This window comes from Scyliorhinus torazame, chromosome 19, assembly GCF_047496885.1.
Source record: "Scyliorhinus torazame isolate Kashiwa2021f chromosome 19, sScyTor2.1, whole genome shotgun sequence".
In the NCBI taxonomy this organism is placed as follows: Eukaryota; Metazoa; Chordata; class Chondrichthyes; order Carcharhiniformes; family Scyliorhinidae; genus Scyliorhinus; species Scyliorhinus torazame.
In genome coordinates, this window is record NC_092725.1 from 142250923 (window position 1) to 142266586 (window position 15664).

At 42.9% G+C, this 15664-nt stretch overlaps 2 protein-coding genes across 4 annotated transcripts in view; one reads left to right on the forward strand and one right to left on the reverse strand.

Moving 5' to 3' along the window:
• The window catches only part of dusp16 (dual specificity phosphatase 16), a 166214-nt gene extending 163599 nt beyond the window's left edge, over positions 1-2615 (forward strand). For all 3 annotated transcript variants that reach the window (XM_072485345.1, XM_072485344.1, XM_072485346.1), the window contains one exon: positions 538-2615. In XM_072485345.1, the coding sequence (XP_072341446.1) occupies positions 538-1744 (1207 nt within the window). In that variant the 3' untranslated portion in view covers positions 1745-2615. The remainder of the gene's footprint in view (positions 1-537) is intronic.
• An 835-nt stretch (positions 2616-3450) lies between these two features.
• Positions 3451-15664, reverse strand: part of borcs5 (BLOC-1 related complex subunit 5) — a 115163-nt gene continuing 102949 nt past the window's right edge. Inside the window, exon 5 of the mRNA XM_072485349.1 lies at positions 3451-6183. Coding sequence (XP_072341450.1) covers positions 5950-6183 — 234 coding nt within the window. The 3' untranslated portion in view covers positions 3451-5949. The remainder of the gene's footprint in view (positions 6184-15664) is intronic.

The following is a 15664-nucleotide window of genomic DNA, read 5'->3' on the forward strand; positions in this document are numbered from 1 at the left end:
AATCTGGAACTTACTACTAAGGCATGAAGTTTTCTGTCATATATATAAATTTAAAAATACTGAAAGAAGCAGCATATTACAAAGTGTAAGTATAGGGATGAGGATGAACTCGATAACTGAGCTTCAACCTTAAACACAGGCAACAAATGATCGCACGGCTCGCTGTGTGGAAAAGGGGAGCAGCCAGAACTGGAGGGCGGCATGGTAGCACAGTGGTTAGCACTGTTGCTTCACAGCGGCAGGGACCCTGGTTCGATTCCCGGCTTGGGTCACTGTCTGCGCGGAGTCTGCACATCCTCCCCGTATGTGCGTGGGTTTCCTCCGGGTGCTCCAGTTTCCTCCCACAAGTCCCGAAAGAATTGCTGTTAGATAAATTGGATATTCCTGAACAGGCGCCGGAATGTGGCGACTAGGGGCTTTTTCATTTGAAGCCTACTTGTGACAATAAGCGATTTTCAAAAGAACAAGTTTTCATGAATTTTCCTTGTGGTACTTTATCTTATTGACAAGGATATTAAATTTGCTTTTGTTTTTAAGATTTGTCAAGGAGAAGAGGCCGACCATTTCACCCAACTTTAACTTTCTTGGCCAGTTGCTGGATTTTGAGAAAAAGCTGAAGACTCAGACTGGACAAACAGGAACCATTACCAAGCTAAAGTTCCTGCAGTTCGAGCGGCCTGGGGAACAGAGGGCAACCCAGGATAGTGGTCATTTCGATACAGTAACAGAAAACCAAGCCTTTACATCCACTACCTCAGAGACGATGGGTCAAAACCCTACTGCACCTGTTACACCTTTACCTGTACTTATGGAATCCACTGTTTCCAATCTGGAAGAGGAACAGTTTCTGGCTCAAGGAATCAATGGACTCAGCCTGTCCTTACACAGACTAGAGGACAACAACCGGTTAAAACGTTCATTTTCACTGGACATAAAGTCTGTGTCGTGTCCTGTAAGTGCTGGCGGAGGTGCTAATTCTGCACCAATTGCTGCTTCTGTGGGTGATGGTTGTGATCCTTTGAACGAATCAAATGCAGGTGGATCTGGCCAGTTCTGCTTTTTCTCAGCAGCTCAGAACGAAATGGAGAAGTTTCCGGAACACACCACGCCTCTGGCGATGGAGGTAAACACGCAACAGCCACAAACCATATGGGAGCAAGGAACACCAAAAAGTGCAGCCCCTTCCGCTCAAACAGCTGCAAGCACAAACACGATGCCCAGAACACTCCTGTATCCCCTGCACAGAAGCGGTAGCATGGAGGATGCCTACAGAACAAACTTCCTCCTCGGTCTGTCGAGCAGCCAACAGCATTTAGCGACGTCGGCGGCAGGAATGGGGCTGAAAGGCTGGCATTCAGAGATACTCTCACCTCAAACACCAGCTGCATCGTTGGCCAACACCTGGTACTTTGCGACGGAAGCTCTGGGGGGCCAATCTCCCCGATTTTTGTCAAGTTCTACCCTGTTTGGCGGTGCCACGGCCTATTCAGCCTTTAGCTGCAGTCAGCTACCATCAGGCTGTGACCAGGCAGGGGCGGTGCGTCGTCGCGAGAAACACTGCGCTCACCGGGATTCCAGGCGCAGCTGGCACGAGGAAAGCCCATACGAAAAACAATATAAACGCCGCAGTTGTCAAATGGAATTTGAGGAAGGCCTGAATGAAAGCAGGTCCCGGGAGGACCTGGGGAAAATTGGAAGTCAGTCCAGCTTTTCTGGCAGTATGGAGATCATTGAAGTTTCCTGAAGAATGCTAAAAAAACACACACTGTGCTGATTCAGTCAAGTTATAATTCACATGTAGACAGTTTCTGCACTTAATAATTTCAGCCAGGGATTCCAATAATCTAGACTATTGTTGCTCTAGTGCTGTCTGTCTGTTCAATCAACCAATCCAACATTATCTAATCAATGCAATTTTGCATAATTGTCAGGCTTTCTGTATGCATTTGGGGGGGAAAATCCAGTTAGCATTATGTAATTGTCCAATAATGCACTTTGCCTCTGAAGACTGAGCCAAGTTCTACGGAGATTTCTTTTAAGTTCCAGACAAGCTGGCAGAATCTAGATTTCTGGTGTAATCATAGCTTATCTGATGCAAAAATGTCTTTGCATCTGTAAATAAATGGTGTAACTATCGTGATTTGAATTTATGGATAGGTAACGTGCCAGTGCTGCTTACAGCAAATACCTCAGAATTTTAAAGCTTATACTGTATGTAGTGTTCAACAAATCAGATCTCAGGTCTTACCCGATACAGATGAGATTTCCAGTTTTTGGCTAGGTTTGAAGTTAAAAATTGCTAATGTGGACTGCTAAGTTAGCACTGAGAAAACATCTGTTTGTACATTTACTTGTGGACATAGCAACGAGGACAGAATCAAAATAAGTAGAGGTATAAATAAAACAGACAAGTGAATTCTGTGCAGAGTGCATGAAGGTTATTGTGGGAGTCCTGTGGTGGAGATGTGCTGTTCAGCATGTACAACATGATGGGGCTATTTCGTTCAAATGTGTAATGCGTGAAGCGGCGTCATTGGATAGCCGACAGAAAAGTTCTTCATCTCGAGGTGAAGCGATGAGCACATTTTAAAATAAAATCTGAGATGGTACCTGTTACATAGAAGCGTAATTTAAATAGTTTGTCAAGTTGATGCTGTGCCTCAATGGCCCGAAGTAAATCACACCTCGTGCTCCCATCGCCTGCAGGTGTAGAAAATTCTGGAAACATTCTTTCTCCACAGCTGCTATCTGATCTGCTAAGTATTTCCATGTTCTGCTAATATTTCGAAGGCGACCTGAAAGTGAAGTGACTTTGAAAGTAAGTACCCTTACAACTGGCCTCTACTTTCTTGTACTGCCATAGGGATGTGTCACAGTCAAATAAATCTCATTAAACCATATGGAAATGTAAACAGACAATGCTAGAAATATACAGGTCACAACAAACACACAAAATGTCATAACCTGCATTTTCTCTGTAGTCAGGTGCTGATCGACCAGCTATACATTTCCAGAGTTGTCTAGGTTTATTTCATTACGTTTTTAGAATCCTCAGGTGGGTTTTAAAGGTAATCCGTTACTGATATAGCACATTTCAAGGTACCATAAATTCACTATAAAATTTATGAAATGTCCAGTTAAATCCCAAGAGGTTAACCGTGGTTAGAATTGGAACAAGTCTCTTAAAATTGTGGCGAACACCCTGGCTTAATTTTCCAAACCAGTTTCAAAAAGATGTCAAATCGTCATAATAACTAACTGTTGCTAACTTTTGTTTGGTTCTTAATTCGGCTCTATTTAATCACGTCCCAGCGGAATCGCCAGTAAATGTTGCTCATTGTGTCTTTACTTAATTTGCTCTGTTTTATAACCTTTGCTCTAGTCGCCAGGTATCTTTATGATACCACCACGAGGTTCAAGTGCTGATCAATAACTCAATACACCAGTTAGTAAGTTTCAAATCAAAACACATTTATTACACACAATCAATCACTACTCATGTATAAAACTCTACTTACTAGACTATCTCTAACACTAAGAGGCCTATACTTAGCTTTGGAACTGGCCCACCAGGTCAGGGGAACAAATGGCCTTTCGTTCGATTCTGAGTCTGCAGGCTTCAAAGCTGGTATAGACTGGTAGCTAGGAGCGCCTATCTCGTAGCGTGCGTTGACTGGAGACTTACTTGGTTGGTGCAGCTACTAGGTAGGTCACGGTCAAGGGTTGTTTCGAGCTGCTGAGAGACCCTGCCAAGAAGGACGAATTAAACTTGGGGATTCTATTTTATAGTCCCCAGGGTCTTCACGCCCTTTTGGGCAGACCCTGTACCTGGTTCCAAGTGATTGGACTAAGTTCTGATCACTTGGATCAATTTCTCTAATACTGGAGCTGTTCCCTGATCGCTGGGCGGTTCCTAAGTGTCCGTTGGCCTTCCTTTGTCTTGGCTCCTGGTGGCGCCGAGGAGTCTGGCTTGGCCTTGTTTACCTTAACTGTTTCCAACTGTTCCCGGGGATCGCTCATCAATATGTAGATGGTCGTTAGTTTCAGTGCTGTCTGGGTTCCTGCAAGTTCTGATAGACAGGAAACTTTGCACCTGCTTGCTTTTCCTGCGTTTGACTGAATTTCCCAGACTTCTTAGCGGATCTCCATTTTAAAGTCGGGAAGTGGCCAACCCAGGTGGCTACATAACTTACTGTCACTGTTTTCTATTCACAGGTCACAATTTGTCAGGCTTCTATCTAAAACAAAAAGTGCTACAGCAGCACAATACAGTCAGTTTATCTAAGTGAGGTTTTACTCTTGGTCTGTGATGCAGCTAATCTGAATTGCCAGGTTTAAGGGGAAAAAAACTTGAAAAAGATTTAGTTGCGTACTTCAGAGTGGATTAAGTTAAAATGACACTGGGGGAGAAAGCATGCATCAGCTTTTTAATTTTGAAAATGTAATTAAAATGCACTAAACATACTGCACATAGAAATTAATAAAATACATACTGCACATAGAAATTAATAAAATACATCAACACAAACACGAAGCCAATGAAGACACAGGAGACTCAACAATGCAAAAAAATAGTAGCTTATAGGAAGCCAGTGAGGTCCTCTTCTTGTTAGGGTCATGCAAGCTGAATGAAACCCAACAAGGTACCAGTTTCATCACAAAAGCACACCTCATAAATTGCATTAAAACATTTTTCTTGCATTTTATACAGCAATTGCTTCCCGTGCCACCTTTCTGGAGCAATAATGCAATCTAGCCAGCACTGTAAATTTGATTCCCCATAATAGTTTATCCATCTTCGTTGTTCTGAGCTGAAGAATCTTAACCAGTGAAAATAAATTATTTTTGAATATTCTACTCGTCTCCAACAGGGGAACAAAGTGTCTAATTTATGCTCTTTCTTGCTGATCACAGAACTAGGGAATCTAGTGGAGCTGATTAATTTTGTGTGAAGGATTAGCTCCATGCAATATAACCAAATATTGTTCACAGATTGCTGCAGCTTCATACACTTTTAAAACTAACAACTGCATTAACAACTGTGCTCAAGCTTTTAGATATTCAGAAGACGACTTTGTGAAAGCTCCATAGTTTAAGTAACATTGAGATTACTACTTATAAGAATGTCATCTTTTTCTTTTAAAGTACTGGAAAAGCAAAGTACTTTTTTTTCCTTGCCTTCATTTATTCCACTGACAATACTACATTTCTGTACCCATGTTCATACTGAGCTCCAGGACTCCAGTTTCAGCATAGTTGAACTACTTTTCAAACCAGTAGATTATTTTTAGATCCATTTTCATTACAAACTAGAGCAAATCATTCCAAATGTTCTCCTAAAGCAGAGCCGATGATCAAACTGTGTGTTAACAATGGAAGAGCACTGGTAGTCACCACATTTTTGAACCATCTGCTTGATGCCTATCATTAATTACTCTGTTAACTGTGGCTAATTCCTGAGTTACCCATGGACAATGGTATCTTTACAAATAACAAAACACCAACTAAAGTAAGTTGTCTGGAGATGTATCAAATGGATACACAAGGTACCAATAAACACATTTAATAAGGGAAGTAAATCAAAGTATTAACAAGTGTCCTTTCTGCATGCAGTAGCTCAATTTCTAGTAGTGACTACCCAAAGCTAACGGAGTTGTAGTACCCCATAGTGCAAATTGGTGCAGATATTTGTCCCCCAACCCTCAAGTCTCTCCAAATGATTTCAGTAATTTCACCTTTAACGAAAAACATCCAGCCAATAACTGGTACATTGGAGCCAAGTTCTGCTTTTGCAATCCAGAACATTCTGGACGTGAGGCAGAGAGAACATTGCAATTAATGCTGAATATACAAGACACTTTGCTGATTTAACATCCGAACCAGAGATTGGGTGGTGGGGACTACACAAATCTAATGGAACGAAGAAGGTAAAGATTCTTCCCTGTTAATCTATTGGTACTTTATATCTTTGTCAGCTTTCATGCTGAAAGTTTCAAGTCTTTCATTCTCTGGCAATAAGCTATTAAGTTTCTCCATTAATGGAATAGTTTGATCTATGCCCATCTGTATGCGCCGGAGTATGGCAGACATCTCATTAACTTTCTGTATTTGCTCAGCATACTTGGCGTATCTCTTCTGTCGCTCTTGCATGACACTGTATAAGGCAACAACAGACAGATCCATCTATAATAGAACAAAAATACTGTGATTATTAAAGTGAATAACTGTTAGAAACTGCACTTGTACGGAGGAAAACTGTTTAATGTCTTTAGAAAATTGACAAATTTTACACAAGCTGAGTGAAAAAGCATGTAAACATGTCTAAAAACACCAATTCGTCAAGTTAGCATTATGTAATTGTCAGCTTCAGGAATGAAATCCAACATTGTAACAAAGCTCAGCTTTTTAAGAATTTTTTTTTTGTGAAACATCAGGACCAGATATGGAAGCAAATGCCAGGATACCTGGCTGAGAATCCTGATATATTTATATTCCAGGAAACTGTCCTCACATTTTCTTTGCTGTATTGCACACCTGCATCATCTACACTTTGGCAAACAGCCAAATTAATTTATATCAGCGTGCAACTAATTGTAACATTAAAAATGGTTTATTGGTTTGGAAACTAAATTTTCCACAAAACAGCTGTTACCCAGCCAAAGAAAGGTTCATTCATAAGCAACGTATGATGCCAGCTTATGAATGATGCGTTAGAGGATATCTTAAAACACAGCACAGATCTCATATAAAATGATGGGAATGATTATTAGGTATATGAGCCTCTGACATTCTCCTATACAAATAGTATTTTCTTTTAAAATCTTGCATAGATGTACATGTCATTGATGCTTCCTATGTAAACACTTCAGTGGGAATGCCAAACTTCAAATGTCAACACTTATCTGTCACACCACTGGGTGGTGCACTAATAAGAATTCTGATGTTAAGTCATAACAAGTACTTGTCACACAGTTACTTGGTCCTATATTTCTTTCATAGAATCCCTACAGTACAGAAGGTGGCCACTCGGTCCATCAAGTCTGCACCGACCCTCTGAAAGAGCATCCTACCTTGACCCACACCCCACCCTATCCCCATAACCCCACCTAACCTTTTGGACACTTCAGGGGCAATTTAGCATGGCCAATCCACCTAACCTACACTTCTTTGGACTGTAGGAGGAAACTGGATAACTCGGAGGAACAAATCAACCACAACTTGTATTTATATAGCAACTGTAATAAATGTGAAGCATCGAAATGTACCTCACCTAATGAAGTCGGATGAAAAATGAGAAAAACAAAAGGTGGAAATAGGAGTCGTGCTTGGTCAAGGGGTTATGTTTTAAACTGGGAATTAAAGAAAGAGAAGGGAATGCCAGTTTAGGGTCCAGCCAACTGTCAGCACAGCCACCAATGACAGGACAAATGGATCCAGGAATAATCATTTTGAGCTGAACCCTGCTTCTGGAAACTCTCCATTGTTTACTGTTCTTGGGGGCTTGCTGGATTATTCAAGCGATCGCCTCAGCCATAAAAACTCAGATTAACTGATTGTCCAACATTTATGTTCATTCAGTAAACGAAAAGCCATCTGGACCTGGAACATGTCAGCTAAAAATTAACTTGTTAGCAAATCATGTTAAGATCCAATTTATTCATAAGACTGGAGTAAAACAAGATGTGAATGCAGACATGATTCTGGATTTGAAATTAGATGACAATGCCCAAATTTAATAACTGTATTCAGGACTATAAGAAGAGAACATTTTTTTTGCCAGATAATACGCAGCTTTAACTCAAACACAGAATACAGCAGAGTTAGCTTGTAAGCGTGCCAAAATAACTCCATATAATGTCATGTTCCAGTCTCCAACATTGTTCCAGTTTGTCTCCAAACTTAGGTTCTTGTTTACATGAACTACATAAATCATATAGGAATGTACTGAATGTTCTGGAGAACAGATGCTGACGTAAGCGACCCTCCATTAACTACTTTCAGTCACCTTATTAACTGAAGCGTTCGTTTATTATATATGATGTTATACAAGAGGGAGGCCGGTAAATTAATTGTTCCGCAATATTGAAAACACTATGCATCCTGCCTAGACATGCAGTGCTCCTAAATAAATACTCTTGCTTTGTCAAATGTTCCACTTACAAATTCATATTATTTTTCTGTTGGTGAGCACTGCAAGACTTATGGCATTCTTCTGCACCCAATATACAAATGTATGTTCTGAACTCGCTGCTAGATGGTAGAACCTTCAGCCTTCCAGACGCTGGGAAGTTCAACCGATCGTAACCGCTGCCTCTATTCTTTCGGACAGTGGCTGTTTGGTGATTATTCAGCTATTTTTATTCACACCTCCTCTAGAACTATTTCCAGTTTATTTCCTTGTTCGATAACCATCTCATTTTTCCCACTGCTGTCATTCGCTTTTAAGTCATTTAATCTCGCCACCCTTCCACAGACTTTGCTACCCTTTTGTTCATTCCTCTCCTCCCTCTGTACTTGCTTAAAACTGGTTATATCTCTGACCCTTTTCCAGCTCTGACCCGAATCGTTAACTATGTTTTTTTTCTCCACAGACACTGTCTTGACTGAGTATTTCCAGCATTTTCTGTTTTTTGCCCAAGGTGGGGAGAACGCTACAGGGAGAACAGAAAGATGTGTTGATCAGGTTGGAGGAAACTCCTGTGGAGCATAAACATTGACACCGAGCTTTTGGGACGTGTTCTTGTCCTGTCCCTCAAAACACCTACATGGTCATCATCAAAACATGGGAGCCTGACAATTATTTTTCAAATCTGAGGAAAATAAAGTCCCAGAGATGCCAAACAGCAAAAATACAATGTGACAAATAAAGTTTGACTACGCATCAGTAACAGAAAATGCAATGCCAGTGTACAGTATGAATAATCATTAGTGCGGTACGACTGCTATCACATTCTCTTTGATGGAATACCCAGTCGCTGCTGAAAAACTAGGGCAAAGGCGTCCTTTACAGAATCATTAAATAAGTTTATGGATACCAGTTTCTATGGTAACCATTTTGTTCAATAGCTTTACGTCAAGTATTGTGTTAGGGTTTCTATTACCGTCTCCAAAGCAATCTGCTTTTAATCACACAATCCCATTTACATGTTTTCAGTCTGCGAGATATTTCAGTACTGCAGCAGATAAACAATTAGCTTGTCACCCCGTTAAGAGAATATGTGATGTTCAGCAAGTTTCTTTTCATTTAGTCCTCAGGAGGTTTTAAATTTATGTAATCAATTTTCCTAACATTAAAACGATTGCAGTCTATTTACACAAAATCTATCACGGATCAGGTATAAACGAGCTGGATTCTTGCAAACCATCTGATTTTCCAACTGTCAAAGAATTCAGGTGATGCGTTTTATACGTTAGCAATATTGCATCACAAATATTGACTGCTTAGATCTCGTGACAGGCGCTACTAATGGAAATGCCAATTTTGCCTTAATAGCAAAATCTTACCTTCCACCGTAGTATTGTAAATAAAACTAATAATTCAAAATGCTCTGACAAATATGTTTGCACAGGACATTAAATCCTCACTTCCACCATGTTTGAGGAACTTATAAACATCTTTACTGCAAAGATTGAGACCTCTGCATCATCAAACATTTCCACAAGAGTCCCTGCCCTGGCCCTCAAAGTTCATCTACCATCTCCACTCGTGCCCCCCTGTCAAACCAATTACCTACCTCAGGACTTTATTCCTACTAAATTGCTGACCACTCAAGTTCCCTTGCTGGCTTCAACATTGGATGACATTGTAAGGGGGTGACATGGTGGCACAGTGGTTAGCACTGCTGCCTCACAGCGCCAGGGACCGAGGTTCAATTCCAGCCTTTGACTGTGTGGAGTCTGCACATCCTCCCTGTGTCTGCGTGGGTTTCCTCCGGGTGCTCCGGTTTCCTCCCACAGTCCAAAGATGTGCAGGTTAGGTGGATTGGCCATGCTAAAAAAATAATTGCCCCTTCGTGTCCAGTGATGTGCAGGGTTAGATGTGGTTACAGGGAGTGGGCCTAGGTAGAGATATCTTTCAGAGGATCAGTGCAGACTCGATGGGCCAACTGGCCTCCTTCTGCACTGTATTGATTCTATGATTCTTCTATCTCTTCTGCTACGGTCTTCCTCCGTTTCAAATCTGCCATTGTCAAAAAAGCCCACACATGACCAGTTTCTTTCTGCAAATGACGGCCCCATTTCCAGCATCCCATAACGTGACAAAGTCCCCAAAATGTAATGGAACCACCCAAATCCATGCGCAACCCTTTCTTACCTCGTTTCTCTTGTCATATCAGATTGGTTAATTAATAGAAAGCAAAGAGTGGGGATTAATGGATGTTTCTCTGGTTGGCAATCAGTCGCTAGTGGTGTCCCTCAGGGATCAGTGTTGGGCCCACAACTGTTCACAATTTACATAGATGATTTGGAGTTGGGGACCAAGGGCAATGTGTCCAAGTTTGCAGACGACACTAAGATAAGTGGTAAAGCAAAAAGTGCAGAGGATACTGGAAGTCTGCAGAGGGATTTGGATAGGCTAAGTGAATGGGCTAGGGTCTGGCAGATGGAATACAATGTTGACAAATGTGAGGTTATCCATTTTGGTAGGAATAACAGCAAAAGGGATTATTGAAATGATAAAATATTAAAACATGCTGCTGTGCAGAGACCTGGGTGTGCTAGTGCATAAGTCGCAAAAAGTTGGTTTACAGGTGCAACAGGTGATTAAGAAGGCAAATAGAGTTTTGTCCTTCATTTCTAGAGGGATGGGGTTTAAGACTAGGGAGGTTATGCTGCAATTGTATAAGGTATTAGTGAGGCCACACCTGGAGTATTGTGTTCAGTTTTGGTCTTCTTACCTGAGAAAGGATGTACTGGCGCTGGAGGGTGTGCAGAGGAGATTCACTAGGTTAATCCCAGAGCTGAAGGGGTTGGATTACGAGGCGAGGTTGAGTAGACTGGGACTGTACTTGTTGGAATTTAGAAGGCTGCGGGGGGATCTTATAGAAACATATAAGATTATGAAGGGAATAGATAGGATAGATGCGGGCAGGTTGTTTCCACTGGCAGGTGAAAGCAGAACTAGGGGGCATAGCCTCAAAATAAGGGGAAGTAGATTTAGGACTGAGCTTAGGAGGAACTTCTTCACCCAAAGGGTTGTGAATATATGGAATTTCTTGCCCAGTGAAGCAGTAGAGGCTCCTTCATTAAATGTTTTTAAGATAAAGTTTGCACTGAGTGCTGAATTTGGTGCATTTGAGTGCGATTTAAGTTTGCACTGAGTGCTGAAAATGGTGCATTTGAGTGCGATAGTGAGAGTTTGGTGACCGAGGGAGTATAAGGCTTCATTTTTATCTAAAGTTTAGTCGTTCTTTTATTTAGTTAATTAACTTAAAAGTTGCTGTTTGGTTTAGAAGAAGGTGAATTTTCAATAAGCTTTAAACCAGCTTCTACTTGTAGGCACTTGCAGCTGGAGCTTGTTAATTAGTTAATTGGATTAGGCCAGGTTTTCAGAGGCTAGATTCACAGTATAAAAGTGATCCCCTACAGTGCAGACTTTGTTTGCACTGAGTGCTGAATTTGGTGCATTTGAGTGCGATAGTGAGAGTTTGGTGACCGAGGGAGTGCTGAATTTGGTGCATTTGAGTGCGATAGTGAGAGTTTGGTGACCGAGGGAGTTAGGTGAGGAGGGAGTAAGGCGCTCCTTTCATTTTGTTTCCGACATTTCCGCAAAGAGTGCGAAGAGAGCCAGGAGTTTACAGAAAGTGTAACTGACTGGGAGCAGGGTCGGAGGGCGGAGATCTAGTTAGTCCACAGGGCAGCTATATTCTGTCAGGTAAGAAGGGATGGAGGCTAGGCCAGTTGCATGCTCCTCCTGTAGGATGTGGGTGGTGAGGGATATCACCGGTGTCCCCACTGACTATACCTGCGGGAAGTGCACCCAACTTCAGCTCCTCAAAGACCGTGTTAGGGAACTGGAGCTGAAGCTGGATGAACTTCGGATCATCCGGGAGGCAGAGGGGGTGATTGAGAAGAGTTACAAGGAGGTAACCACACCCAAGGTACAGGACAACAATAGCTGGGTTACAGTCAGGGGGAAAAAAACAAACAGGCAGAAAGTGCAGGGATCCCTCGTGGCCGTTCCCCTTCAAAACAAGTATACCGTTTTGGATGCTGTTGGGGGGGATGACCTACCGGGGGAAGGCCCTAGCGGCCAGGTCTCTGGCACTGAGTCTGGCTCTGGGGCTCAGAAGGGAAGGGGGGAGAATAGAAAAGCAATACTTGTAGGAGATTCAATGGTGAGGGGAATAGATAGGAGATTCTGTGGTCGCGAGCGAGACTCCCGGAAGGTATGTTGCCTCCCGGGTGCCAGGGCCAGGGATGTCTCGGATCGTGTCTTCAGGATCCTTAAGGGGGAGGGGGAGCAGCCAGAAGTCGTGGTGCACATTGGTACCAACGACATAGGTAGGAAAAGGGGTGTGGAGGTAATAAACAAGTTTAGGGAGTTAGGCTGGAAGTTAAAAGCCAGGACAGACAGAGTTGTCATCTCTGGTTTGTTGCCGGTGCCACGTGATAGCGAGGCTAGGAATAGGGAGAGAGTGCAGTTGAACACGTGGCTGCAGGAATGGTGTAGGAGGGAGGGCTTCAGGTATTTGGATAATTGGAGCGCATTCTGGGGAAGGTGGGACCTGTACAAGCAGGACGGGTTGCATCTGAACCAGAGGGGCACCAATATCCTGGGAGGGAGGTTTTCTAGTACTCTTCGGGAGGGTTTAAACTAATTTGGCAGGGGAATGGGAACCGGATTTGTAGTCCAGCAACTAAGGTAGCCGATATTCAGGACGCCAAAGCGTGTAATGAGGCAGTGGGGAAGGGAACACTGACAAAGGAGAGTACTTGCAGGCACGGAGAGGGGTTGAAGTGTGTATACTTCAACGCAAGAAGCATCAGGAATAAGGTGGGTGAACTTAAGGCATGGATCGGTACTTGGGACTACGATGTGGTGGCCATCACGGAAACTTGGATAGAAGAGGGGCAGAAATGGTTGTTGGAGGTCCCTGGTTATAGATGTTTCAATAAGATTAGGGAGGGTGGTAAAAGAGGTCGGGGGGGGGGGGGGTGGCATTATTAATTAGAGATAGTATAACAGCTGCAGAAAGGCAGTTCGAGGAGTATCAGCCTACTGAGGTAGTATGGGTTGAAGTCAGAAATAGGAAAGGAGCAGTCACCTTGTTAGGAGTTTTCTATAGGCCCCCCAATAGTAGCAGAGATGTGGAGGAACAGATTGGGAAACAGATTTTGGAAAGGTGCAGAAGTCATAGGGTAGTAGTCATGGGCAACTTTAACTTCCCAAATATTGAGTGGAAACTCTTTAGATCAAATAGTTTGGATGGGGTGGTGTTTGTGCAGTGTGTCCAGGAAGCTTTTCTAACGCAGTATGTAGATTGTCCGACCAGAGGGGAGGCAATATTGGATTTAGTACTGGGTAATGAGCCAGGACAAGTGATAGATTTGTTAGTGGGGGAGCATTTTGGAGATAGTGACCACAATTCTGTGACTTTCACTTTAGTAATGGAGAGGGATAAGTACGTGCAACAGGGCAAGGTTTACAATTGGGGGAAGGGTAAATACGATGTTGTCAGACAAGAATTGAAGTGCATAAGTTGGGAACATAGGCTGGCAGGGAAGGACACAAGTGAAATGTGGAACTTGTTCAAGGAACAGGTGCTACGTGTCCTTGATATGTATGTCCCTGTCAGGCAGGGAAGAGATGGTCAAGTGAGGGAACCATGGTTGACAAGAGAGGTTGAATGTCTTGTTAAGAGGAAAAAGGTGACTTATGTAAGGCTGAGGAAACAAGGTTCAGACAGGGCATTGGAGGGATACAAGATAGCCAGGAGGGAACTGAAGAAAGGGATTAGGAGAGCTAAGAGAGGGCATGAACAATCTTTGGCGGGTAGGATCAAGGAAAACCCCAAGGCCTTTTACACATATGTGAGAAATATGAGAATGACTAGAGCGAGGGTAGGTCCGATCAAGGACAGTAGCGGGAGATTGTGTATTGAGTCTGAAGAGATAGGAGAGGTCTTGAATGAGTACTTTTCTTCTGTATTTACAAATTAGAGGGGCGATATTGTTGGAGAGGACAGTGTGAAACAGATTGGTAAGCTCGAGGAAATACTTGTTAGGAAGGAAGATGTATTGGGCATTTTGAAAACTTGAGGATAGACAAGTCCCCCGGGCCTGACGGGATATATCCAAGGATTCTATGGGAAGCAAGAGATGAAATTGCAGAGCCGTTGGCAATGATCTTTTCGTCCTCACTGTCAACAGGGGTGGTACCAGGGGATTGGAGAGTGGCGAATGTCGTGCCCCTGTTCAAAAAAGGGACTAGGGATAACCCTGGGAATTACAGGCCAGTTAGTCTTACTTCGGTGGTAGGCAAAGTAATGGAAAGGGTACTGAAGGATAGGATTTCTGAGCATCTGGAAAGACACTGCTTGATTAGGGACAGTCAGCACGGATTTGTGAGGGGTAGGTCTTGCCTTACAAATCTTATTGAATTCTTTGAGGAGGTGACCAAGCATGTGGATGAAGGTAAAGCAGTGGATGTAGTGTACATGGATTTTAGTAAGGCATTTGATAAAGTTCCCCATGGTAGGCTTATGCAGAAAGTAAGGAGGCATGGGATAGTGGGAAATTTGGCCAGTTGGATAACGAATTGGCTAACCGATAGAAGTCAGAGAGTGGTGGTGGATGGCAAATATTCAGCCTGGATCCCAGTTACCAGTGGCGTATCGCAGGGATCAGTTCTGGGTCCTCTGCTGTTTGTGATTTTCATTAATGACTTGGATGAGGGAGTTGAAGGGTGGGTCAGTAAATTTGCAGACGATACGAAGATTGGTGGAGTTGTGGATAGTAAGGAGGGCTGTTGTCGGCTGCAAAGAGACATAGATAGGATGCAGAGCTGGGCTGAGAAGTGGCAGATGGAGTTTAACCCTGAAAAGTGTGAGGTTGTCCATTTTGGAAGGACAAATATGAATGCGGAATACAGGGTTAACGGTAGGGTTCTTGGCAATGTGGAGGAGCAGAGAGATCTTGGGGTCTATGTTCATACATCTTTGAAAGTTGCCACTCAAGTGGATAGAGCTGTGAAGAAGGCCTATGGTGTGCTCGCGTTCATTAACAGAGGGATTGAATTTAAGAGCCGTGAGGTGATGATGCAGCTGTACAAAACTTTGGTAAGGCCACATTTGGAGTACTGTGTACAGTTCTGGTCGCCTCATTTTAGGAAGGATGTGGAAGCTTTGGAAAAGGTGCAAAGAAGATTTACCAGGATGTTGCCTGGAATGGAGAGTAGGTCTTACAAGGAAAGGTTGAGGGTGCTAGGCCTTTTCTCATTAGAACGGAGAAGGATGAGGGGCGACTTGATAGAGGTTTATAAGATGATCAGGGGAATAGATAGAGTAGACAGTCAGAGACTTTTTCCCCGGGTGGAACAAACCATTACAAGGGGACATAAATTTAATGTGAAAGGTGGAAGATATAGGAGGGATATCAGAGGTAGGTTCTTTACCCAGAGAGTAGTGGGGGCATGGAATGCACTGCCTGTGGAAGTAGTTGA